Below are 20883 nucleotides of genomic sequence, written 5' to 3'. Positions count from 1 at the left end.
TTTGGGCTATGGACAAATCAGAGAGAGAGAGGGGAGGGGGGACTTTCCCCACCCTCTGCTTCCCCCCCCATATCAAATATTGCAGCTTTATGAAGAAGCTTAAAGCAAAGAAAGTAGTGCCTGTATGCTTTTAATCAAGCAATGCACCCACAAAGGCAGTGTTTATTCTCTCCCTGGCTGCTCTTTCCCATGCCTCATTCTCCCTGATCTCTCCTGCCCCACGCACTCAGGGTGCCTCAAATGCTACCTGTCCAGACTCTAAAGTATCTTTCAAATGTCACAAAGGCAACATTTCGACTGCTCTGCTCAACCAAAGGACCCTTTTGTTAGGAAACCTAAAGTTTGAACTTGAACTTTTGGGAATTAGACTTGCTCTGTGAGGGATGCTTTTGGGCTTCCTGGTCTACACCTTAAGCTAGTTTCACTGGTGACCTAGCAGGGAGAGGGAATTAATGACAGATTTGGGTGGTTAGCAGCATGAGATCTACCTATAGTAGTCTAGGATGGTCAGTAGACCAGATGCTTTACCAGATGTGTCTTTTGGAATTTTATGATTTCCTGTGTGGAAGGGTGAGCTTTCAGAGAGGGCTTGTTTGGGGATGGTTAGGGCAGAACATCAAATGACACCATCATATCCTCTTGGCTATGGTTTCCTGGCACACACACATTGAGAAAGCATTTACTGTAACCAGGGTCTGTAACTCCACCTTCTGCCTCTTGAACTCCTGAGCTTTCAGTCTGCTTGCTTAATGAACCTCTCTGCTTGGGTGCCTACCAGATACCTCATCCTTAGTGTGCTGTCTACTAACCTTATGTCTCACCATTCTCCAACCTTTCTTTTCCCTTCATCCTCCCTCAGTTTGCTGTTTTATCTTCGTTGCTTCTTCAGCTCCTTTCTCACAGCTTTTGTTCAGGCCTCACTTGTTTCTGGCAAAGACTGATCATCAGTTGATTAATTGAACAATTGATTGATTGAGACAGCATATCACAATGGTGCGGTGGCTAGCTTAAACTCTGTGTAGCCCAGGCCAGCCTCCAACTTGCAGTCCTTCCTGCCTCCACCTCCAAGAGCTGGGCTTACAGATGCATGTTACCACGTCCTGTTTTCTGCCAGGATTATTGCAGTTACCTGCTAAATGATGACTCTGTTCTCATCTCCTCTGATTCATCTTCTGTCACTGAGGAGTAATTTCCAAATGTGACTTTGACCAATTCTCTTTCCCACATATTAAACCCTCCAGAGACTCTTCTTGGCTTGTCATGTCAGCCATCACATGGCCCCTGCCTCTCTTTGTATCTTCACTTGCCTCCACTTCAACATGGCATTACATGTAGGAAAAGGGCTGCCTGTAGAATCTTAGGATGTGAGGCCTGCCTCCACTTCTAATGAGCATTGCGGCCCTTCGGCCAGTAACCTAATCCCTGTGTGTATCAATTTCTTCTCTGAGGGGAGGATACTTGGGAATATTAGATGTGACAACCCATATAAAACCTTAAGACAGTGCTGGACATACATGGAGAGTGCTCATCAACTGGGAGTTACTGTCATTAATATATATGAGCATAGTTCTTATTCCAGCTATTGCTTATGGCTTCTGAAAAGAACTATGTCCCCATATTCCTTTCATCGTCTAATCCCTCTGTATAGAATATACTCAGTTCCCTTTTATTTGTGGCACTGAGGATTGAATTCAAAGCCTCCTGCTTCCTCTGCTCTCAGCATTTTTATTTTGGGGACAGTTCTGGGGCTTGAACTCAGGGCTTCGGTCCTGTCGCTGAGCTTGTGCACTCAAGGATAGCAAGTTACCATTAGAGGAATAGCTCTACTTCCAGCTTTTTGGTGTTTAATTGGTGATAACAGTCTCATGGAGGACTGGGAAGGTAGCTCAGTGGTAGAGTGCTTGCCTTCCATGCATGAGGCCCTGGGTTCAATTCCCCAGTATCACATAAGCAGAAAAAGCTACAAGTGGTACTGTGGCTCAAGTGATAGAGCGCTAGCCTTCAGCTGAAGAGCTGAGGGACAGTGCCCAGGCCCAGAGTTCAGGCAAAAAAAAAAAAGTCTCATGGACTTTCCTGCCCAGGGAGGGTAGCTTTGAGCTATGATCCTTAGATCTGAGCCTCCTGAGGAGCTATGATTACAGGTGTGAGCTACTAGTGTCTGGCTTACAAATTTTTACTTTAAGACTAAGCTATCATACTTGAGAAGCATTTAATGACCCATGAAATTATTGTTTAATTGGTATTTGAATGCTTCATATTTATTTCTATGTTTTTGGTGCTGTTGCTAGAGCTTAAACTATGGGCCTTTGAGCTCTTGTCTGGATTTTTCACTCAAGGCTGGTGCTCTTGTTACATAAGCCCTCAGTCCCAGCTTTTTTCTGGTTAATTGGAGGTAAAAGTCTTACATGTTTATTTGGGCTGGTTTCAAACTGATCCTTAAATCTCAGCCTCCTGAGTAGCTAACATAACTGGTGGGAACCATTGATTCTTGAGTTTTTCATCTGCGTAATAGACACAAACATCTACAGAATTATTATCAGGATTATAGATTGGGTTTGTTTAGGATGAAATTGGTATATAACGTCCCTGTTTTGGGATAATATGAGTCTAAATACACAAGTAATGAACATTTTACTCAGACAGAAAATGCACAGGAAACCTCACCTTCGACCCTGCCTTCACCTCCCATGGCTTGGACAGTTTGTACACCACAGGTACTGGAGTGTGACTCAGACTCTCCTGCATTTGGGCCTGACTCATGTATGAGTCATGATTCACAGGAGTAGTGTCTGTGGTTCTCCTTCTTGGCTTTGTGGAATTTCATTTTCAGCACTGTGGGTGGGGGCTTCAAGTTGGACTCTTCATTTATTTTTCACTGTGCTGCCCAGCAGTTGGTGGGTTTAGGCAGATGGTTTTATGCTCCTTCCCCTTCCCTTTCTTTCCTTCCTTCCTTTTCCTTTTTTTTTTTTTTTCTTTGTTTGTTTGTTGGTCATGGGACCTGAACTCTGGGCCTGGCTGCTGTCCCAGAGCTCTTCAGCTCAAGGCTAGTGCTCTACCACTTGAGCTACAGTGCCACTTCTGGCTTTTTCTGCTTATGTGGTACTGAGGAATCGAACCCAGGGCCTCATGCATGCAAGGCAAGCACTTTACCACTGAGCCACCTTCCCAGCCCACTTAATTTCTTTCTTAGTTTCTTTCTTTTTCTTCCTTCCTTTTTCCTTCCTTCCTTTTTTTGTGGTACTGAGAATTGAACCCAGGTCTCTTGAGCTACATCCCCAGACATATCTTTTTTGTTTTCCTTTACTGCTGGGGATTGAATCTAGGGCCTTGTACATGTTAATAAGCATACATCTACCACCAAGCCACATCCCCAGGTTACTATCCTTTCTGTCTTTAACTGAATACCAGTTTAGGTGACTTGTTCATGTCATTCTCTTCATTAAAAGCAGATAATTTTGAAAAAGAAAACAAATGACTGCCATGTTTTCTTTCTCTTTGATGATAAGACTGATTCTGCATTTTGGTGTTTTGTATTGAGTATTTATTTGGTGCATGAAACAGATTTGTCAGGGTGTTAAAGTTAAAAGTAAATCAAAGCCAGGTACCAGTGGTTGAAGCCAGTTAAGTTATGCTAGATATTTAGGAGGCTGAAATCTAGAAAATTGTCTTTTGGGGCCAAGAGACTATTTCCAAAATAACCAGCAAAACCTGGGCTGGCAGTGGTGCCAGCTTAGCAAAAAGGCACTGAGTTCAGTCTGTGGTACTGGCAAATAAAGGGAAGAAAAAGTAAATCTGAGTTTACTGAGGATAGAGGAAAAGTCCTTTCTTTCATTCATTCATCCAAATGGGATTCAGTTTTCTATGAGTAAGTGCCATCTCTGTAGCCCAGAGAGGAGAAACAACTTTCTACAGCACTCGCTTCTGGATCTAGGTTTGAGTGTCAACCTGAAGACCCCACACCAAGTCCCTATTTTTGGTCTTGATGATTATAATCAGAGAACACATTCAGACTGCTCAACTCTGGACAGATGTTGACAGGAAGAACTGAGATGACATCTCAGCTGGCTCCTCATGTTGTATGTTTGGCTTGGACCTCTAAGAATGAGGGTTCATTTCCAGATGTTGAGTTCGAGCAGAGTTATGGATCATCTCTCACTTTTACATCTTGGTTATTGGGGTTCTTCATATTCTAATGGAATAAAGTTTCAAAAGCAGAGCCATTACAGAAGCAGACCAAAAGTCTGCATGGAAACAGTGTGTAAGTGGCTTCCTAGAAGCCATTTCAGTGTTTCTTTAACTTGTTCTTTCCTTAAAATAAGATGTGTGTATGTATCTATTAGAGACAGCACTGAGGAGTCACAGTGCCCTAGTTGGTAATATATAGTACGTGTATGTGTGTGTGCGCGCGTGCACGTGCCAGTCTGAGGCTTGAACTCAGGCCTGGGCATTGTCTCTGAGCTAGTGCTAGCACTCTCTACCACTTGAGCTACAGCTTCCCTTCTGGCTTTTTGAAGTAAATTAATTGGAGATAAGAATCTCACAGACTTTCCTACCTGGGCTGGCTTTGAACTTGGATCCTCAGATCTCAGCCTTCTGAGTAGTTAGGATTACATGCATGAGCCATTAGCACTTGGCCAAGCATCTTTTTATGTGCTCACTAGAATTCTATATGCTGTTTGGAGAGCCTACACCAATCTGCCCATTTACGTTTTGGGTTGTTCATTTTCTTCCTCTTGAGTTTTAAGACTTTTGTTTATATTCTGGATACGAGTCTTGTAAGATAATATGATTTTCAAATACTTTCTCCTAGGTTGTAGCTTGTTTTTTTCCCCCCCAAAGATTTCACAAGGAATTTATGAATATTAGTTCTTATATTTAGAGGAAAAAGCACAAGTTCTCATAAATCCTTTCCCCCCACCCTCTTCAGCTTTCTTTTCATAGATAGCCAAGGTTTGCTGAGGGTATTTTTACTGTTTCATAACTTTGTAGTTAATGTGTCAGTTTTATAGTTGTTTTTTTTTGCCTGTTCTGGGGCTTGAACTCTGGGCCTGATTGCTGTTCTTGAGCCTCTTTGTGCTCAAGGCTAGAACCCTACCACTTGAGCCACAGCGCCACTTTTGGTTCTTGAGTAGTTTATTGGAGGTAAGAGTCTCATGCTGTGGCTCAAGTGGTAGAGCACTTACCTTGAGCTGAAGAGCTGAGGGACAGTGCCCAGGCTGAGTTCAAGCCCCACGACTGACCAAAAAAAAAAAACTCTCATGGGACTTTTCTGCATGGGCTGGCTTGGAACCTTGATCTTCAGATCATTGATCTGTTTAAAGTAGCCAGTTTTGGTGTCTAAGATCACATTCTAGAAAGCCATGATTGGGAGAAGTAGAATTCCAGAAAATGAGAGCAAATGATGAGCATACTACATTTAAATAGGTCAGTTTCTATTTATTAACGATTGCTCTAATTAGCTGAAAAGACTTTAGAGTGCATCCATTTTCTTAAAGTAAGTAGTGGAATGTTGTGCTGAAAGTCTCATTGAGCAGAGTAGAGTTGATACCCTCAGAGTTGAAATCTGGCTCAGTCTCCAATTTGAGATTACTCAGTGTTTTCTTCCATTCACTTACTTTCATTTGAAATACTCACCTCAGAACTGGTACTTGGTTCCTGTTTTTATTTTTAGCTTTAATTTTGGGCTTTTTAGCCAGAACTTCTAGAACTCTTTTGCAGAGAAAACTTCATTTAAACAAGCTGTTTTTGTCTTTCTATAGGTATGAATCCTAGGACCCAGAATAAGGACTCTCTAGAGGACAATGTTTCTACCTCTCCAGACCCAAGTAAGAGTGGGGACTGACTAGTAGGAGGAGGGTGCTAGGGAATGTGGGGTGGCAGGGGCATGAGGAAGCCATGGAGAAAGAGAATAGTCTAGAGGTCCACAGGGCTTTAGGGTACAGGAAGGGAAGAGGTATGTCATGAGAGAAGACCTCTGCTGCAAAGGCCAGGTATGCTGTCCCAGAATGCATTTCAGGGGCACATAGACAGGGCAATGGGTTTCCCACAAAGCCTTCATGACAGAGCTGACATTAGTCCTTAAATAACTAATTATGAAAGAAATAATCAGTTGTTAGTGGAATCCTTTGCATACTTTCTTTTGATTATCCCAGTCTATTTAAAAAGCTATGCAATCAAAGAGCATCTTAATATCTATAAAAACAGGAAAAAAAAACTTACCTCTTCATAAACTTTATTTCACTTGGTTACGGACAATATATTCCAAGTGTTTTCTTATTTGTGGGGGGGTGGGGAGCAGGATCAGGTTTAACTTCAGGGCTGCCTTGTGCTCACTAGGCAGGGACTATTACTTTTTTTTTTTTTGGTCGGGGCTTGAATTCTGGGCCTGGGGACTGTCCCTGAGCTCTTCAGCTCAAGGTGAGAGCTCTACCATTTGAGTCACCGTGCCACTTCTGGTTTTCTGGTACTTAATTGGAGATAAGAGTCTCACAGACTTTACTGCCCTGACCGGTTTTGAACCGCGATCCTCAGATCTCAGCTTCTTGAGTAGCTAGGATTACAGGCATGAGCAACAGTGCCAAGCAGGAACTATTACATTTGAGCTGCACCTCCATCCGCCTTTTGCTTTTTAGTTATTTTTTTTTCGGGTAGGGTCTCCTGTGTTTTCCCCTTGACTAGCTTGGACTGTGGTCTCCTACTTACAGCTTTCACATAACTTGGATGGCAAGTGTGAGCCACCATGCTCAGCTTCTTTGTTGCGATGGGGGTTTCAACAACTTTTTGCCCGGACTGGCTTCAAACTGCAATCCCTTTATCTCTGCCTCTCTAATATCTGGAATTATAGACATGAGCCACTGTACCAGGTTCCCATCACTGAGTTTTTTTGTTTTCACTTAGGATTAACTTAATCATTATATCATTTCTTCAGGTTCCTGATATTTTGTTATGTTATTACATTTTTTAATAACATGAATAATCATTATTTTTTCTTTAAGTAGTAGTACTGGGGTTTGGACTTGGGGCCTTGCACTTGTTAGGCAGGCGCCTACCACTTGAGCCATCTCTCATCCCTTTTTGTTTTGTTTTTCAAATGGTGTCTTTTTTTTACTCCATCTAACTTGTACTCCCATTTATACTTTCTTTTTTAAATTTTTTTATTATTTTTAAATTTTTTTTATTATTTAAAAAAATTTTTTGGGGGGGTCCGGTTGTAGGGCTTGAACTCTGTGCTGTCCCTCAGCTCTTCAGCTCAAGGCTGGCGCTCTACCACTTGAGCCACAGCCACTTCCGGCTTTTTTTTTCTGCTTATGTGGTGCTGAGGAATCGAACCTAGGGCCTCATGCATGCAAGGCAAGCACTCTGCCACTGAGCCACCTTCCCAGCCCCCCATTTATACTTTTTTTTTTTTTTGGTCCGGTCGTGGGGCCTGAACTCTGGGCCTGGGCACTGTCCCTCAGCTCTTCAGCTCAAGGATAGCGCTCTACCACTTGAGCCACAGCACCACTTCCGGCTTTTTTCTTTTTGCTTATGTGGTGCTGAGGAATCGAACCCAGGGCCTCAGGCATGCAAGGCAAGTGTTCTACTACTGAGCCACCTTCTCAGCCCCCCCCCCCATTTATACTTTCTATGTGACTATGTGGTAGGCATACATACATCATTGCATCCATATTTTTTTTTAATTGTGAAAATACTGTACAGAGGGGTTACAATTACATGGGCAAGATAATGAGTGCATTTCTTATCAAGCATTGTAGCTTCCTCCTTTGTTTCCCCTTCCCATCTGCATCCATATTTTTATTGTTTGAGATGAACTTTCTGCATGGGGGGTTGGTCTTGAATTATGATTTTCCCAATCAAGCTTCCTGAGTAGCTAGGATAATAGATGTGAACCACCACACCCAGCTTGAAGAATTTTTAAAAATGTAAACAGGGTAAATTTATTTGAAAGTGAAGGGAAAGCCATGAAAGAAAGTAATGAGATTCCCCAGAAGTTCCCCCCCCCCTTAAAAAAAAAAAACATAATGATTATTTTATATTGATGACCATTTGAATAATTCTGTGTGTGTGTGTGTGTGTGTGTGTGTGTGTGTGTGTGTGTGCGTGTGTGTGTGTGGTATGTTTTGTTAACTTGTGATTTTTGGTAATGTAGGTTTTTTTTCTTTTTCTTTTTCTTATTGGTCATGGGGCTTGAACTCTGGGCCTGGGCACTGTCCCTGAACTCTTTAGCTCAAGGCTATCACTCTACCACTTAAGCCATAGCCTACTTCTGGCTTTCTGGTGGTTTATTGGAGATAAGAGTCTCACAGACTTTCCTGCCTGGGCTGGCTTTAAACCATGATCTTCAGGTCTCAGCCTCCTGAATAACTAGGATTACAGGCATGAGCCACTGGTGCCTGGCTCTAGTTTTTAACAATGGCATTTAATGCAGATATAAGCAAATGGCACAAAATATAATTGACAGATTGTTTTCAGAAAGATAATAAATCAGGCGGGGAACCATTTATCAGGAATGTAGAAACATTAAGATATTTATTATGTCATAAAGTTATTACTACATGCAGTGGCTGTAAGCATCATGAGAAGCATACATATTTTATCATATGTATGTATGTATCATATGATACATATTGTATCATATACAAGCCATAGCACGATCAGTCTCCACCCCTGAAAATATAACTTGTATTAGAGTCTGTTTTCTTTTCTTTTTTGCCGGTGCTGGGGCTTGAACTCAGGGCCTGGGCTCTGTTCCTGAGCTTCTCTGTACTCAAGGCTACCTCTATATCACTTGAACCACATCACTTCTGGCTTTTTCTGCTTATGTTGTACTGAGGAATTGAACCCAGGGCTTCATGTATGCCAGGCAAGCAGTCTACCACTAAACCACATCCCCAGCCCCTAGAGTCTGTTTTCATTGCTATAATGGAATACCTGAAGTGGAGTTATTTTATAGAAAAGAGGTATATTTAGTTCTCAGGTTAGGTGGCTGAAATTCCAAGTAGCACAGTGCTACCTCTGGCCAGAGCCCACTAATATATTACATGGTAGTAGATAGTGTTCTACTGAGAGCATGCTAACTGAGAGGTCACATGACAGAATAGGAATAGGAAGCCAGAAAATACAGCTACCAACAGTTGCTCTAGAACTACCTAAAGATCTCAGGACAGCTGCCCTAATTGCTTCTGACAGTTGCCTCCACCCAATGGCCTCTGTTTAATCTCTCCCTCCTAAAGGCTCCATGCTTCTTTATCTCTACTCTGGGGACCAAGCCACCATCTCACAAACCCTTGGAGGGTAAATAACAGCCAAACCATAGCATTCCCTTATTACTACTTGCCTGTGTGTGTGTGTGTGTGTGTGTGTGTGTGTGTGTGTGTGTCTGTCTGTCTGTCTGTCTGTCTGTCTGTCTGTCTGTCTGTCTGTCTGTCTGTCTTTTATAGCTTTTTTTTCCTCCCAGAGCTGAGGACTAAACTCAGGGCCTTGCACTTGCCAGGCAAGTGCTCTATCAGTGAGCTAAATCCCCAACCCCACAGTCCTTAATTCTTTGACTCAGTAATGCTCAAATGCAAAATGCTCAAGATTTTGCTTCCCAGGGGACCTGTGGCACTATCTGCTGACATTCCTGATTTTCACAGCTAGAGGGTGCCACTGGCAGCTAGTAAGTAGAGTCCAGTGATTCAAGACAGCCCTCCATGACTAAATTATCTGGTTCAAACCATCAGTAGTGGCCAAGGTTGAGAAATCCCTCTTTAACTAAAGAGCAGACAATTTCAGACAGATCTGTGGCAAAGCCCACTCTTGTTGGCAGCTTTCCTTCAGAGTTTGTCAAACTAAAAAGTTCCAGCCTTGTAACTTTCCCAGACATCCTCACTTCATTTTTACTCCCACCTTTTTTGGAACTTTTAAATTTATTTTTGTAATTCTGAACATATTCCTTATTTCTGTTACTATATGCTGTTTTGCTCCCCAATAAGGCTAAGCTCGCCTCCTCTCTCCACCCAGCCATGCTGGGGGGTCCTCAGAGAGCCAAAGTCACCTCTTGTCTGCTCTCGGAATGTTGATTTGCTTCTACATGTAACCCTGCCTGCCCTGCAGTAACCTTCCTGGCATTTTGGCTTATAGCTCACGATTAGCAGAAAATGGAAAATATCAGCTGTGAATCCCATTTGCATGATGGGATTGGATGAGCATGTGCATTGCATTATTTAACAAACTCTGTTTTTCTCTTTCTCTTTCCCCTCCCCTTTTTCTTCCTCCCTGTCCTGCCATTTTTACCACTTTTTACAATGACCTTTTTTTTTCTTTACCCCTTTCTTCTCCTCTCCTCATCCCAAACCTGCCATGGTGACCATACATGCCTTTCCCCATATTATGCGAGGCAGTTCTGACACTGTCTGCTCCCCCTGTAGTGCCAGGCTTCTGTTGCACAGTTGGAGTGGACTGGAAGTCTCTTACTACTCCGGCGTGCCTCCCCCTCACCACCGACTACTTCCCTGACCGCCAGGGCCTGCAGAATGACTACACGGAGGGCTGCTATGATCTCCTCCCAGAAGCAGACATGGACAGGTCAGTGGGCAGAGAGCAATGCATTTGGCTTTGGTTGTAAAGGTGCCAGGTGTGTCAGAATACACATAATCAGGACACTTTACTTTCAAACCTGTGTTCTCCTTTTGTATTTGGGAAATTTCATGATGCAAAAGCTATTCATTGCTTTCAAATTCTATTGACTAGCAATTTCTCATTATTGCTCTTATGCAGTTATTTGGGCACACTCAATCTGACTTTTTTTTGTAAGATCGTTCATTTGTACAATGAATTATTACCTGCCTCCTTTTTCAACCTGTTGAACTGATCATTTCTCCCATTGATGGTTTACAATTGTCACTCCCTGTGGCCAAGCATACCATGTGCATTATGATTTTTTTTTTTTAGGAGGGATGAGGAAGGTGTGCAGATGACAGCCCAACAGGTGTTTGAAGAGTTCATTTGCCAGCGGCTGATGCAGGGCTACCAAATCATAGTGCAACCCAAGGCCCAGAAATCCAACCCAGCTGTCCCGCCTCCCCTGAGTAGTAGTCCACTCTATAGTCGAGGTGAGTCTATCTCCTTAAACTACTTCTTCTTTTTTTTTTTTTTTTTTTTTTTGTCATAGGGCTTGAGCTCTGGGCCTGGGCACTGTCCCTCAGCTCTTCAGCTCTACCACTTGAGCCACAGCACCACTTCCAGCCTTTTCTGTTTATATGGGGCTGAGGAATCGAACCCAGGGCCTCATGCATGCAAGGCAAGCACTCTACCACTTAGCCACCTTCTCAGCCCCTCTTCTTTTCTTTTTTTGGGCCAGTTCTGGGGCTTGAACTAAGGGCCTAGGCCTTGACCCTGAGCTTCTTTTGCTTAAGGCTAGTGCTCTACCACTTGGGCCATACGCCACTTCTGGCTTTTTCTATTTATGTGGTACTGAGGAATTGAACCCAGGGCTTCATGTATGCTAGGCAAGTACTTTTCCAGTAAGCTGCATTCCCAGCCTTTAAACTTGTTCTTTTTCCTAAGGTTGTGGGAGGAGGTTTTCCAAATGGTAGAGGATAGAGAAATTTAGAGGTAATTGATTTCAACACACAAGCTTTCTTTGTCAGTTTTAGTTTATTGGAGGAATAAAATCTCCCTTAAGTATAGATTTGTCTTAAACACTCTCTTCAGTTTAGAATTCTCCTTTAAAGGAAGAGGAGGTGACCAAGTTCAAGGATGAGATAGCTTGGCTTGGGCACCAACTAGGAAATAGCATGCAACAAAGCCAATACTGATCTGTCAAGGTAGAAAGTGAATGTTCCAAACCCAGAAAGGGATATTTAATTGTTACTAGTATAATCCTGTTCCACAGGTTCTAAACCTTAGTATGTTGTTTCTTCTTCCTCCTCCTCTTCTTCCTCCTCTTCTTCTTTTTCTCCTCCTCCTCCTCCTCCTCCTCCTCCTTTTTCTTCTTCTTTTCCTTACTTTTTATGGTGTTGGGGCCTCTTTCATGCTAGACAAGTGCTTACCACTGCACTATTCTTGAGCCCTACACTTGCTTGTTTGTTTGTTTTTCTTCCATCCTGGATCTATCTTTCTCTTCTTTATTACTTAATAACCTGAAGCAAGAATGACTCATCCATGAGTGGCAGAGGCTAATAAGTGACAGAGAACCAGTAGCACTAATTGAATCAGAGCCAGGTTGTAGAGAGCTCTTCTAAAATAAGTATAATGGAGGGAATTAAGTGTTGGTGCTTGGAATTAGTAAGCAGTAATCACTTCTTAGATGAATCAGTGTACTGTCTTGGTCTCTTGTTTCTTTGCTGTTGCCAAGGAGACGTCCACTCCCCTTTCACCCAGTGTAATACCTCAGATTGACTATCTAGTTCCATTAAGGCTCCTCTGGCTAGAGGATAAGAGAAGCATGGACCTGTCAGGAGGAGCTTAGTTATCATCCAGCCCTGCCCAGACCTTGTTTATAGAGGAAGCTTTGGGTTTCCTCTGGATTTTCTTTGGAAATTCCTCACTCATTCCTTTAATGTCAGTGTCAGTAGTAGAGCTTGAACTGAGCCACACTTCCACTTCCGGCTTTTTGCTGTCTAACTGGAGATGAGAGTCCTCAAGTTTATCTGCTTAGGCTGGCTTTAAACCATGATCCTCAGATCTCAGCCTGCTGAGTAGCAAGGATTATAGGTGTGAGCCATCAGTGTTCTGCTTCTTGTGACACTCATTGCCTGTCACTTCCTATTCAGAATCCTGGCCCTGCTTCAAATTAATCTTTTTGTTGTTGTTGTTCGTCTGGGTTTGGGCGCTATCCCTCAGCTCTTCTGCTCAAGACGGGGGCTCTTTTGCTTGAGCTACAGCTCCATTTCCCATTTTCTAATGGTTTATTGGAGATAAGAATCTCACAGGGCTGAGAAGGTGGCTCAGTGGTAGAGCGCTTGCCTTGCATGCCTGAGGCCCTGGGTTCGATTCCTCAGCACCACATAAGCAAAAAGAAAAAAAAGCCGGAAGTGGCGCTGTGGCTCAAGTGGTAGAGCGCTAGCCTTGAGCTGAAGAGCTGAAGGACAGCCCCCAGGCCAAGAGTTCAGGCCCCACGACCAGACCAAAAAAAAAAAAAAAAAAAGAATCTCACAGACTTTCCTTTCCAGGTGTCTTTGAACTGTGATCCTCAGATCTCAGCCTCCTGAGTAGGTAGATAGGAATACAGGTATGAGCCACCAGCCCCTGGCTTCATATCAACCTTTTTGAGTGCTGAAACTATTTTGGATTCATCTTTTTAGTGGAAACCATGGTGCTTATAATACAAAAAAAAAATTATTGCCTGGGTCAATAAATAAATGAGTCCCTTCATTCCCCCTTGATCCGACATTGTTTCTGAAGCTCCTACTCCCAGTAGGAATTTATAGCTCAATGGGGAAAAATAGCAATCTAATTATGAGAAAATGACATGTTGTGATAGATTGAGGGTAAAATTAAGGGCCTAGGAGACTATTTAATTGAGGATCTGATCTGATTTGGAGGGTCAGGGACAGTTGAGGAAGTGATATCTGAGCTTAGATCTGATATATATGCAAGAGTTATTTGGAGAAGAAGATTGGGTGTGAAGAGTGTGAGGTGAAGGGAAGAGAAGAGCGTGCCAGACAGAGAGGTCATTTTGTACAAAGGCCCTGTGGCAAAGACATGCTCATTTCCGAGCATCAAAACAAAAGTTGGGCTATGATAAAGCACAAGGAATGAGCCTGAGGTGCTGCCACAGATGTCAGGGGACTGACAGGCAGGACTGTGGGAAGAATTTTATCCTTTCACCCAAGAGCAGTGTCATGAATTCTCATTAAGTGTCATTGGTTCCATCAAGGCTGCCCACTTGCTACCCTCTGGAATAGCTGACCAGTGTCCCTCATGAGTCATTGAGTACTTAACGTCAATGCTTGCTGGCTGATTCAGGAGTTTTATGTCACGACTTGTTGTTCAGAGGCTACTTGCCTGACTATATTCTTTCTGATCATTTTCTCCTTTGATAATTTTAACCTCTTTTTATTTCTATAGCAATAAAAGTGGTACTGCTGTTACTGCAATTACTGGAAAAGTTGCCATTATAACCAGTTTTGAGCTGTTCACTAGACACACATGTATTGATTACCAGATGGGAGCTAGGCCTTCTTCCAGAGAGCTGAATAGCTACTGGACCTGTCCTTGAAATGTACAATCCTTGGGAGGAGGAAGACAGTAATCTAATAAACCAAAAGAACGTATTTGATTACAGATTGTGAACAGTAGAGGATTAAAGCTGGAATAACTGGGGTGCACTTAATTTAGAGTGAGATGTCAGGTTACCATGGCTGCTCTTGAATCTTATCCTCTGCCACCATCCTCCTGACAGCCAGCAGGGTGTTTGTAGCAGGAATGAAGAAATGTCTCATGGGGCATGCTTTCTTGCTGGTTGCATGAAAGCAAGAGTTGGACAGATTTGCTACTTGAGATCATGCAGCTGGCAAGTGAAAAAGTTGGGGTTTAACCTGAGGTTCCTGAGTTAAAGCCTAGCCGCTTTCTTTTCTTTTCTTTCTTTCTTTCTTTTTTTCTTTCTTTCTTTTCTTCCTTTTTTTTTTTTTTTTTTTGTGGTTCTGGGGTCTGAACTCTGGGTCTGGGAGCTGTCCCTAGCTCAAAGCTAGTGCTCTACCACTTGAGCCACAGTGCCACTTCTAGCTTTTTCTGCTTATGTGGTGCTAAGGAATCGAACCCAGGGCCTCATGCATGCAAGACAAGCACTCTACCACTGAGCTACCTTCCCAGCCCCTAGCCTCTTTCTTCTATGCAGTGGGCTTGCCCTTCTCTCAGCCTCTGCCATCATCTCTTCTTCTGACCATGCCATCCATGCTGCCTGCCACTGTGAGACCATCCCAGAGCTAATCTAGAGTTCCTTGTTTCATTTCTAGACCAGAGGGAATGGCCTAGGCTTAGTTGGTTTCTGAGGCACAGTTTGTACTCATTTGTTTACTTCTTGTCTTTTTGATTCCTCATTTATTGCCCTCTTTTCTGTGTACAATTTTACTTAAGTACTATTTTTTGAATGCATGGCACTTTATCAAATGCTACTGGAAAGACTGAACAGCTTTTAGCTCTGTCCTCCTGGAACTTTTGTTTGTGTGTGTGTGTATGTGTGTGTATGTGTTGATAATAGGGCTGATAATAGGGCTTGAAATTAGGGCCTTGTGGTCATACTTTGCTTTTTTCATTCAAAAACAGAGTTCTTGAACCACACATCCAGTTCTATCTTAAATTTGTGTGTGAGTGTAAGTGAGAGAGAGAGAGAGAGAGAGAGAGAGAGAGAGAGAGAGTGTGTGTGTGTGTGTGTGTGTGTGTGTGTGTGTGTGTGTGTGTCTTGGGGTTTCCAATTCAGGGCCTGAGCATTGTCCCTGAGTTCTTTTGCTTGAAGCTAGTGCTTTAGCACTTGGCCACAGCTTCAGTTCTTCCTCTTTATGGTTAACTGGAGATAAGAAACTCATGAAAAGCCAGAAGTGGGGCTGTGGCTCAAGTGGTAGGATACTAGCCCTGAGCTGAAGAGCTGAGGGACATCGCCCAGGGCCCAGAGTTCAGCCCCTAGGACCCACAAAAAAAAAATTAAATAAAAAAGAACCTCATGAACTTTGCTGCCTGGGCTGGCTTTGAACTGTGCTCCTTAGATCTCAGTCTCCTGAGTAGCTAGGATTACAGGCATTACTGGCTCTATCTTTGAATTTTAATTTAGTTTAATTTTGAAATATGGTCTTACTCTGTTGCCTGGCTTTGAATTTCTGGGCCCAAGGCTTAAGTGATTTTCCTACTTTTTTTTTTAGTTGTTGTCAGTCATGGAACTTGAATTCGTAGCCTAGGTACTGTCCCTGAGCTCAAGGCTTACACTCTACTACTTTGAGCCACAGTGCCACTTCCAGTTTTCTGGTGGTTAATCAAAGATAAGCATCTCAGTTAAAGCCCAGGCTTTTAACTGTGATCCTCAGATCTCAGCCTTCTGAGTAGCTTAAGGATTATAGCTGTGAGCCACTAGATCCTGGCTGATTTCCTAGTTCTAAATTTTCCCAGATACCTGGGACAACAGGTGTGTATCACTGTGCCTCGCTGCTTGAAACTATTAGTTTATAAGAGTGTGATATACACACATGTAAGGAGCTACATACAAAAGTCATTCAAACTACTGATGGGGTCTGGCAGCTTTCTGGAGAAAGTATCATGTGATGGTAACTTTATTTTTGACAGTCCCAAGGCTTGAACACTGGGCCTGAGCACTGTCCCTGAGCTCCTTTTGCTCAAAACTAACACTTTACCTCTTGAGCTACAGCACCATTTCTAGCTTTTTCTGTGATTTAACGGAAAATAAAAACTTCCAAGACTTTCCTGTGTGGGCCGCTTCCAACCGTGATCGTCAGATCTCACCTTCCTGAGTAGCTAGGATTACAGATGTGAGCCACTGGTTCCTGGTGTGATGGTAATTTTAAACAACCCTCAGGATTTTGATGGTGGCCTAGGAAGAGAAGGTAGGAGAGGCAGCATGAACAGGTGTTGAGAGGAGATCAGGTATAACAGATAAATAATGATCCTATAAGGCCAAAGCTTAGAATGCAGTGTGGAAGTGGTAGGAGCAAAGGCTCAGGATGCTGGTTTGTCTGCCAGCCTGCAGTGAGAACCCCAGGTGAGCCTGGGCAGAGTGGATTTTTATTTTATATCAGTAGTTGACTCTAAGCCTGTTAACATCTACTCTAGAACTTACCCAACTTGGACCATGAGGTATGAGACTGTTCAGTCTGGTGTATGACTTGTAGATGCTCCTAGCACCCTCAAGCCCCTAATTTGCTATTGGTAACAATAGCAATTGTCTGTTGTAAAAACAAGCTTCAGCCAGATGGAAGAAGTTATTATTACTTATTATTTTTTCTGTTAGGCCTTGTGTCCCGAAACCGCCCCGAAGAGGAAGACCAGTATTGGCTGAGTATGGGCAGAACTTTCCACAAAGTGACATTGAAGGACAAGATGATCACAGTGACTCGGTACCTTCCCAAGTGAGTCCTCAGATAGGTGTGGTGGTCCACAACTGTTTTGAGTGTGTCTGCATGCTAAGTGATGCCAACAGTACAGTTCCATATATGGGAAGTCGAGTGGTTAGTTTTTGTTTCGGAATTTTTGTATTGTTTTAAAATAACCCTGGGGTTCTAGCTTAACCTATTTCTAAAAGGGATTTGATTTAGCTTCTAATTTTTAGTTATGAATCATACCAAGCCAATTAAGACTGAAGAATGTGAGGAGATAACAAACAAGTTTGAGAAGATCTGGGGAATACCCATTACAGTCTCCTGAGCCAAACTTTGTTATTATAGTTGATCAAATGCCAAGAATAGTGCTAAATGCATTGAGACAGAAAAAAAAAAGAAAAGAAAGAAAAAGAAGAAAAAGAAAAAAAAAACATAGAGAAAAGGGTGAGAGAATTCTTTCCTGAATGTCCAGGCGTGCCTTTTATTTTGCAGATACCCTTATGAATCTGCCCAGATCCACTACACATACAGTCTGTGTCCTTCTCATTCAGACTCAGAGTTCGTCTCCTGTTGGGTGGAATTCTCCCATGAGCGACTAGAGGAGTACAAGTGGAATTACTTAGATCAGTATATTTGTTCTGCCGGCTCTGAAGATTTCAGGTCAGAAATCAAGCTTTGACTTTGCACCCTTGCTGTCTTGGATGGATAGGATTGATTTTTTTTTCCCAGCCCTTGGGCCTGAACTCAGGGCCTGGGCATTGTCCCTGAGCTCCTTGCTCAAGGATAGCATTCTACCACTTGAGCCACAGTGTCACTTCCAACTTTTTCCATTTATATGGTACTGAGAAATCAAACCCAGGACTTCATGCATGCTAGGCAAGCACTCTACAACTAAGCCACATCCCCAACCAATGAATAGATATTTTGTGTTGTTTTTTTTTTTTTTTTTTGGTCCAGTCGTGGGGCCTGAACTCTGGGCCTGGGTGCTATCCCTCAGCTCTTCAGCTCAAGGCTAGCGCTCTACCACTTGAGCCACAGCGCCATTTCCGGCTTTTTTTCTTTTTGCTTACGTGGTGCTGAGGAATCGAACCCAGGGCCTCAGGCATGCAAGGCAAGTGCTCTACCACTGAGCCACCTTCCCAGCCCTGACTAGATATTTTGATTAATACCTCTGTCCTTCTTTTTCTGATAACAAAATGATGTCTGTCTTGTCTTCCAGAAGAAAAAAAAAAGGAAGAACAAAAGCAAATCAGGGCCAGGCTTTAGTGGCTCACACCTGTAATCCTAGCTACTCAGGAGGCTGAGATCTGAGGATCATGGTTCAAAGCAAGCCTGGGCAGGAAAGTCCATGAGACTCTTATCTCCAATAAACTACTCAAAAAGTGCCTGAACTAACACTGGGGCTCAAGTGGTAGAGCACTAAACTTGAGCAAAAAAGCTCAGGGACTGCACCTAGTCCCTGAGTTCAAGCTCCATGATTGGCAGAAAAAAAAAGGCAAATCAGCATATGTTAAAAATACTGATGAGGGGCTGGGAAGTTGGCTCAGTGGTAGAGCACTTGCCTTGCATGCCTGAGGTCCTGGGTTCGATTCCTCAGCACCACATAAGCAAAAAGAAAAAAAGCCAGAAGTGACGCTGTGGCTCAAGTGGTAGGGCACTAGCCTTGAACTGAAGAGCTGAAGGACAGTGCTCAGGCCCAGAGTTCAGGCCCCACAACCAGACCAAAAAAAAACAAAACAAACAAACAAAAATACTGATGAGCTGAGTAGTGGTGGTTATACAACCTGTGAATGTACGTGCTTACTGCCAGTGGCTCACACACTTAATGATGAGTTAAAGAGGTACGTTTTGTTATATGTATCTTGCTGCAACTAGGAAAAACAAAATAGAACTCGGTGACAGTGTGTCCATTGGTGCATGTGTCAGTGCAGACCATGTGCTTCACATTTTCTTGACTGCCTAACAGATATAGCTTTGTAGTGTATCTCCTTTCTCATGTTTGGTTTTTCTTTGTGATTAATGATTATCACAACTTCACTGGACCTGGGTACCCAGAAGCATCCTGACATTTCTGGGATTAAAGCAAACAGCGGCCTGACCTTCCTTCCCATCTGCTATGAATTATAGAATCCAATGCAGGTGCACCTTGGGGAGATGGACCCTCACACGCCACCAGAGTATCTGCTCGATGAGAGGACTTGATCTACTTGTTCTCACCTCGACCCTGTGGGTTTTTTGTTTGTTTCTTTCTTTTTGGCCCAATATAGCTTAATCGAGTCTCTGAAGTTCTGGAGAACCCGCTTCCTGCTCCTGCCAGCCTGTGTGACTGCTACCAAACGCATCACAGAAGGGGAGGTCCACTGCGACATCTACGGAGACAGGCCGCGTGCAGATGAGGATGAGTGGCAGCTCCTGGATGGCTTCATCCGCTTTGTGGAGGGCTTGAACCGGATCCGCAGGCGCCACCGCTCAGACCGCATGATGCGGGTGAGGTCTTGGGTGTGGGGGGGTGACCTTGTGGACTGTGCCTTCTCTGGGATACAGGATCTGCTTCCTCCTCCTCCTCTCAGGAGCCAGAGATGTCTGCCAGTTTATTTACCCCACAACTGCCTGGCATTTATCTTAAATCCCAAAGAGTGAGTCTTCCTCCAGTGCAGGATGAAGGAGGGAGGAGTAGGGTACAATGGTGACTTGGTGGCTTGAACTTCCTCTCTTAGCTGAGACAGTGGCTTTGTGTGTTCCCTGGTGGGACCAGTATTAAACCTAGCTGCTTGTGTTGTGCAGTGCTGAAGTGCTCAATGGAATCTCATATGAGGTTAATGTGAGCATTCTTCCTTATTTGTCTGTCACTTTAAGAGTTTCCAGAACCCTTGGTTCTTCATTTCAGTCACTCAGTATTGCTACCCTATGGGACATAAGAGGGCTATGGGATGTTCGAGAACTACCTAGCCAATACAGGGCAGATTTAGAATTCAGCACTGTTTTGTTTAAATTAACATAGAGTATAATTTACCTGCATGTGTATGTACACACACGTATACACATGCTTGTGTATAGGTTCTAAATGTTAACAAATGTAAGGGCTATGTGTCACTACCACAATCAGGATAGAGAATGTTTCTGTCACTTCAAAAATGCTTCAGTGGAAAAGAAATGTGTTCTTTACCTGACTCATATATGTGCAGCCCCTCTACATATCACCTTTATAATAACAATTTTAAAAAAATTTTAAACAAAGCTTTGATAGGGAATGTAGCTCAGAGACAGAGTGCTTGTCCGAAGTTTGAGAGGCACTGGGTTTTATCCAGGGTACTGGAAACAAAAGGGAGTCAGGGAAGTTCCATTCTATGGGACTTTGCTGCCGTATTTCCCCATCTCTACCACCCTAGTAACCAAGAGCCCCTCCTTTTTTTTGGTGCTGGTCCTGGAGCTTGAACTTGAGGACTAGACACTGTCTCTGATCTTTTTTGTTGTTGTTGGTTATAGGACTTGAACTCGGAGCCTGGGCACTGTCCCTCAGCTCTTCAGCCCAAGGCTAGTGCTCTGCCACTTGAGCCACAATGCCACTTCTGGTCTTCTGGTGGTTTATTGGAGATAAAAGTCTCATAGACTTTCCTGCCCAGCCTGGCTTTGAACCGCAATCCTCAGATCTCAGCCTCCTGAGTGTCTAAGATTATAGGTGTGAACCACCAGCACCTGGCTGTTTCTGAACTTTTATACTCAAGGCTAGCACTTTACCACTTGACTCATAGCTCCACTCTGGCTGTTTTTTTGGTAGTTAACTGGAGATAGAGTCTCATGGAGTTTCCTGACCTGACTGGCTTTGAACCAGGATCCTTAGATCTCAGCCTCCTGA

The 20883-nt window shown here is 43.3% G+C and overlaps 1 protein-coding gene across 7 annotated transcripts in view; it reads left to right on the top strand.

Annotated features, from left to right (window-relative positions):
* The window catches only part of Depdc5 (DEP domain containing 5, GATOR1 subcomplex subunit), a 136470-nt gene that overhangs the window by 60028 nt on the left and 55559 nt on the right, over positions 1–20883 (top strand). For 5 of the 7 annotated variants that reach the window (XM_069994470.1, XM_069994469.1, XM_069994467.1 and 2 more), the window contains 6 exons: positions 5760–5825; positions 10383–10566; positions 10933–11093; positions 16940–17057; positions 17520–17687; positions 19295–19514. In XM_069994470.1, coding sequence (XP_069850571.1) covers positions 5760–5825; positions 10383–10566; positions 10933–11093; positions 16940–17057; positions 17520–17687; positions 19295–19514 — 917 coding nt within the window. The remainder of the gene's footprint in view (positions 1–5759; positions 5826–10382; positions 10567–10932; positions 11094–16939; positions 17058–17519; positions 17688–19294; positions 19515–20883) is intronic. The other 2 variants (XM_069994468.1, XM_069994466.1) reach the window with 1 other exon arrangement.

This window comes from Dipodomys merriami, unplaced genomic scaffold, assembly GCF_024711535.1.
Source record: "Dipodomys merriami isolate MVZ:Mamm:240054 unplaced genomic scaffold, mDipMer1.0.p SCAF_45, whole genome shotgun sequence".
Taxonomy (NCBI): domain Eukaryota; kingdom Metazoa; phylum Chordata; class Mammalia; order Rodentia; family Heteromyidae; genus Dipodomys; species Dipodomys merriami.
This window is presented reverse-complemented; position numbering and strand designations above follow the sequence as displayed.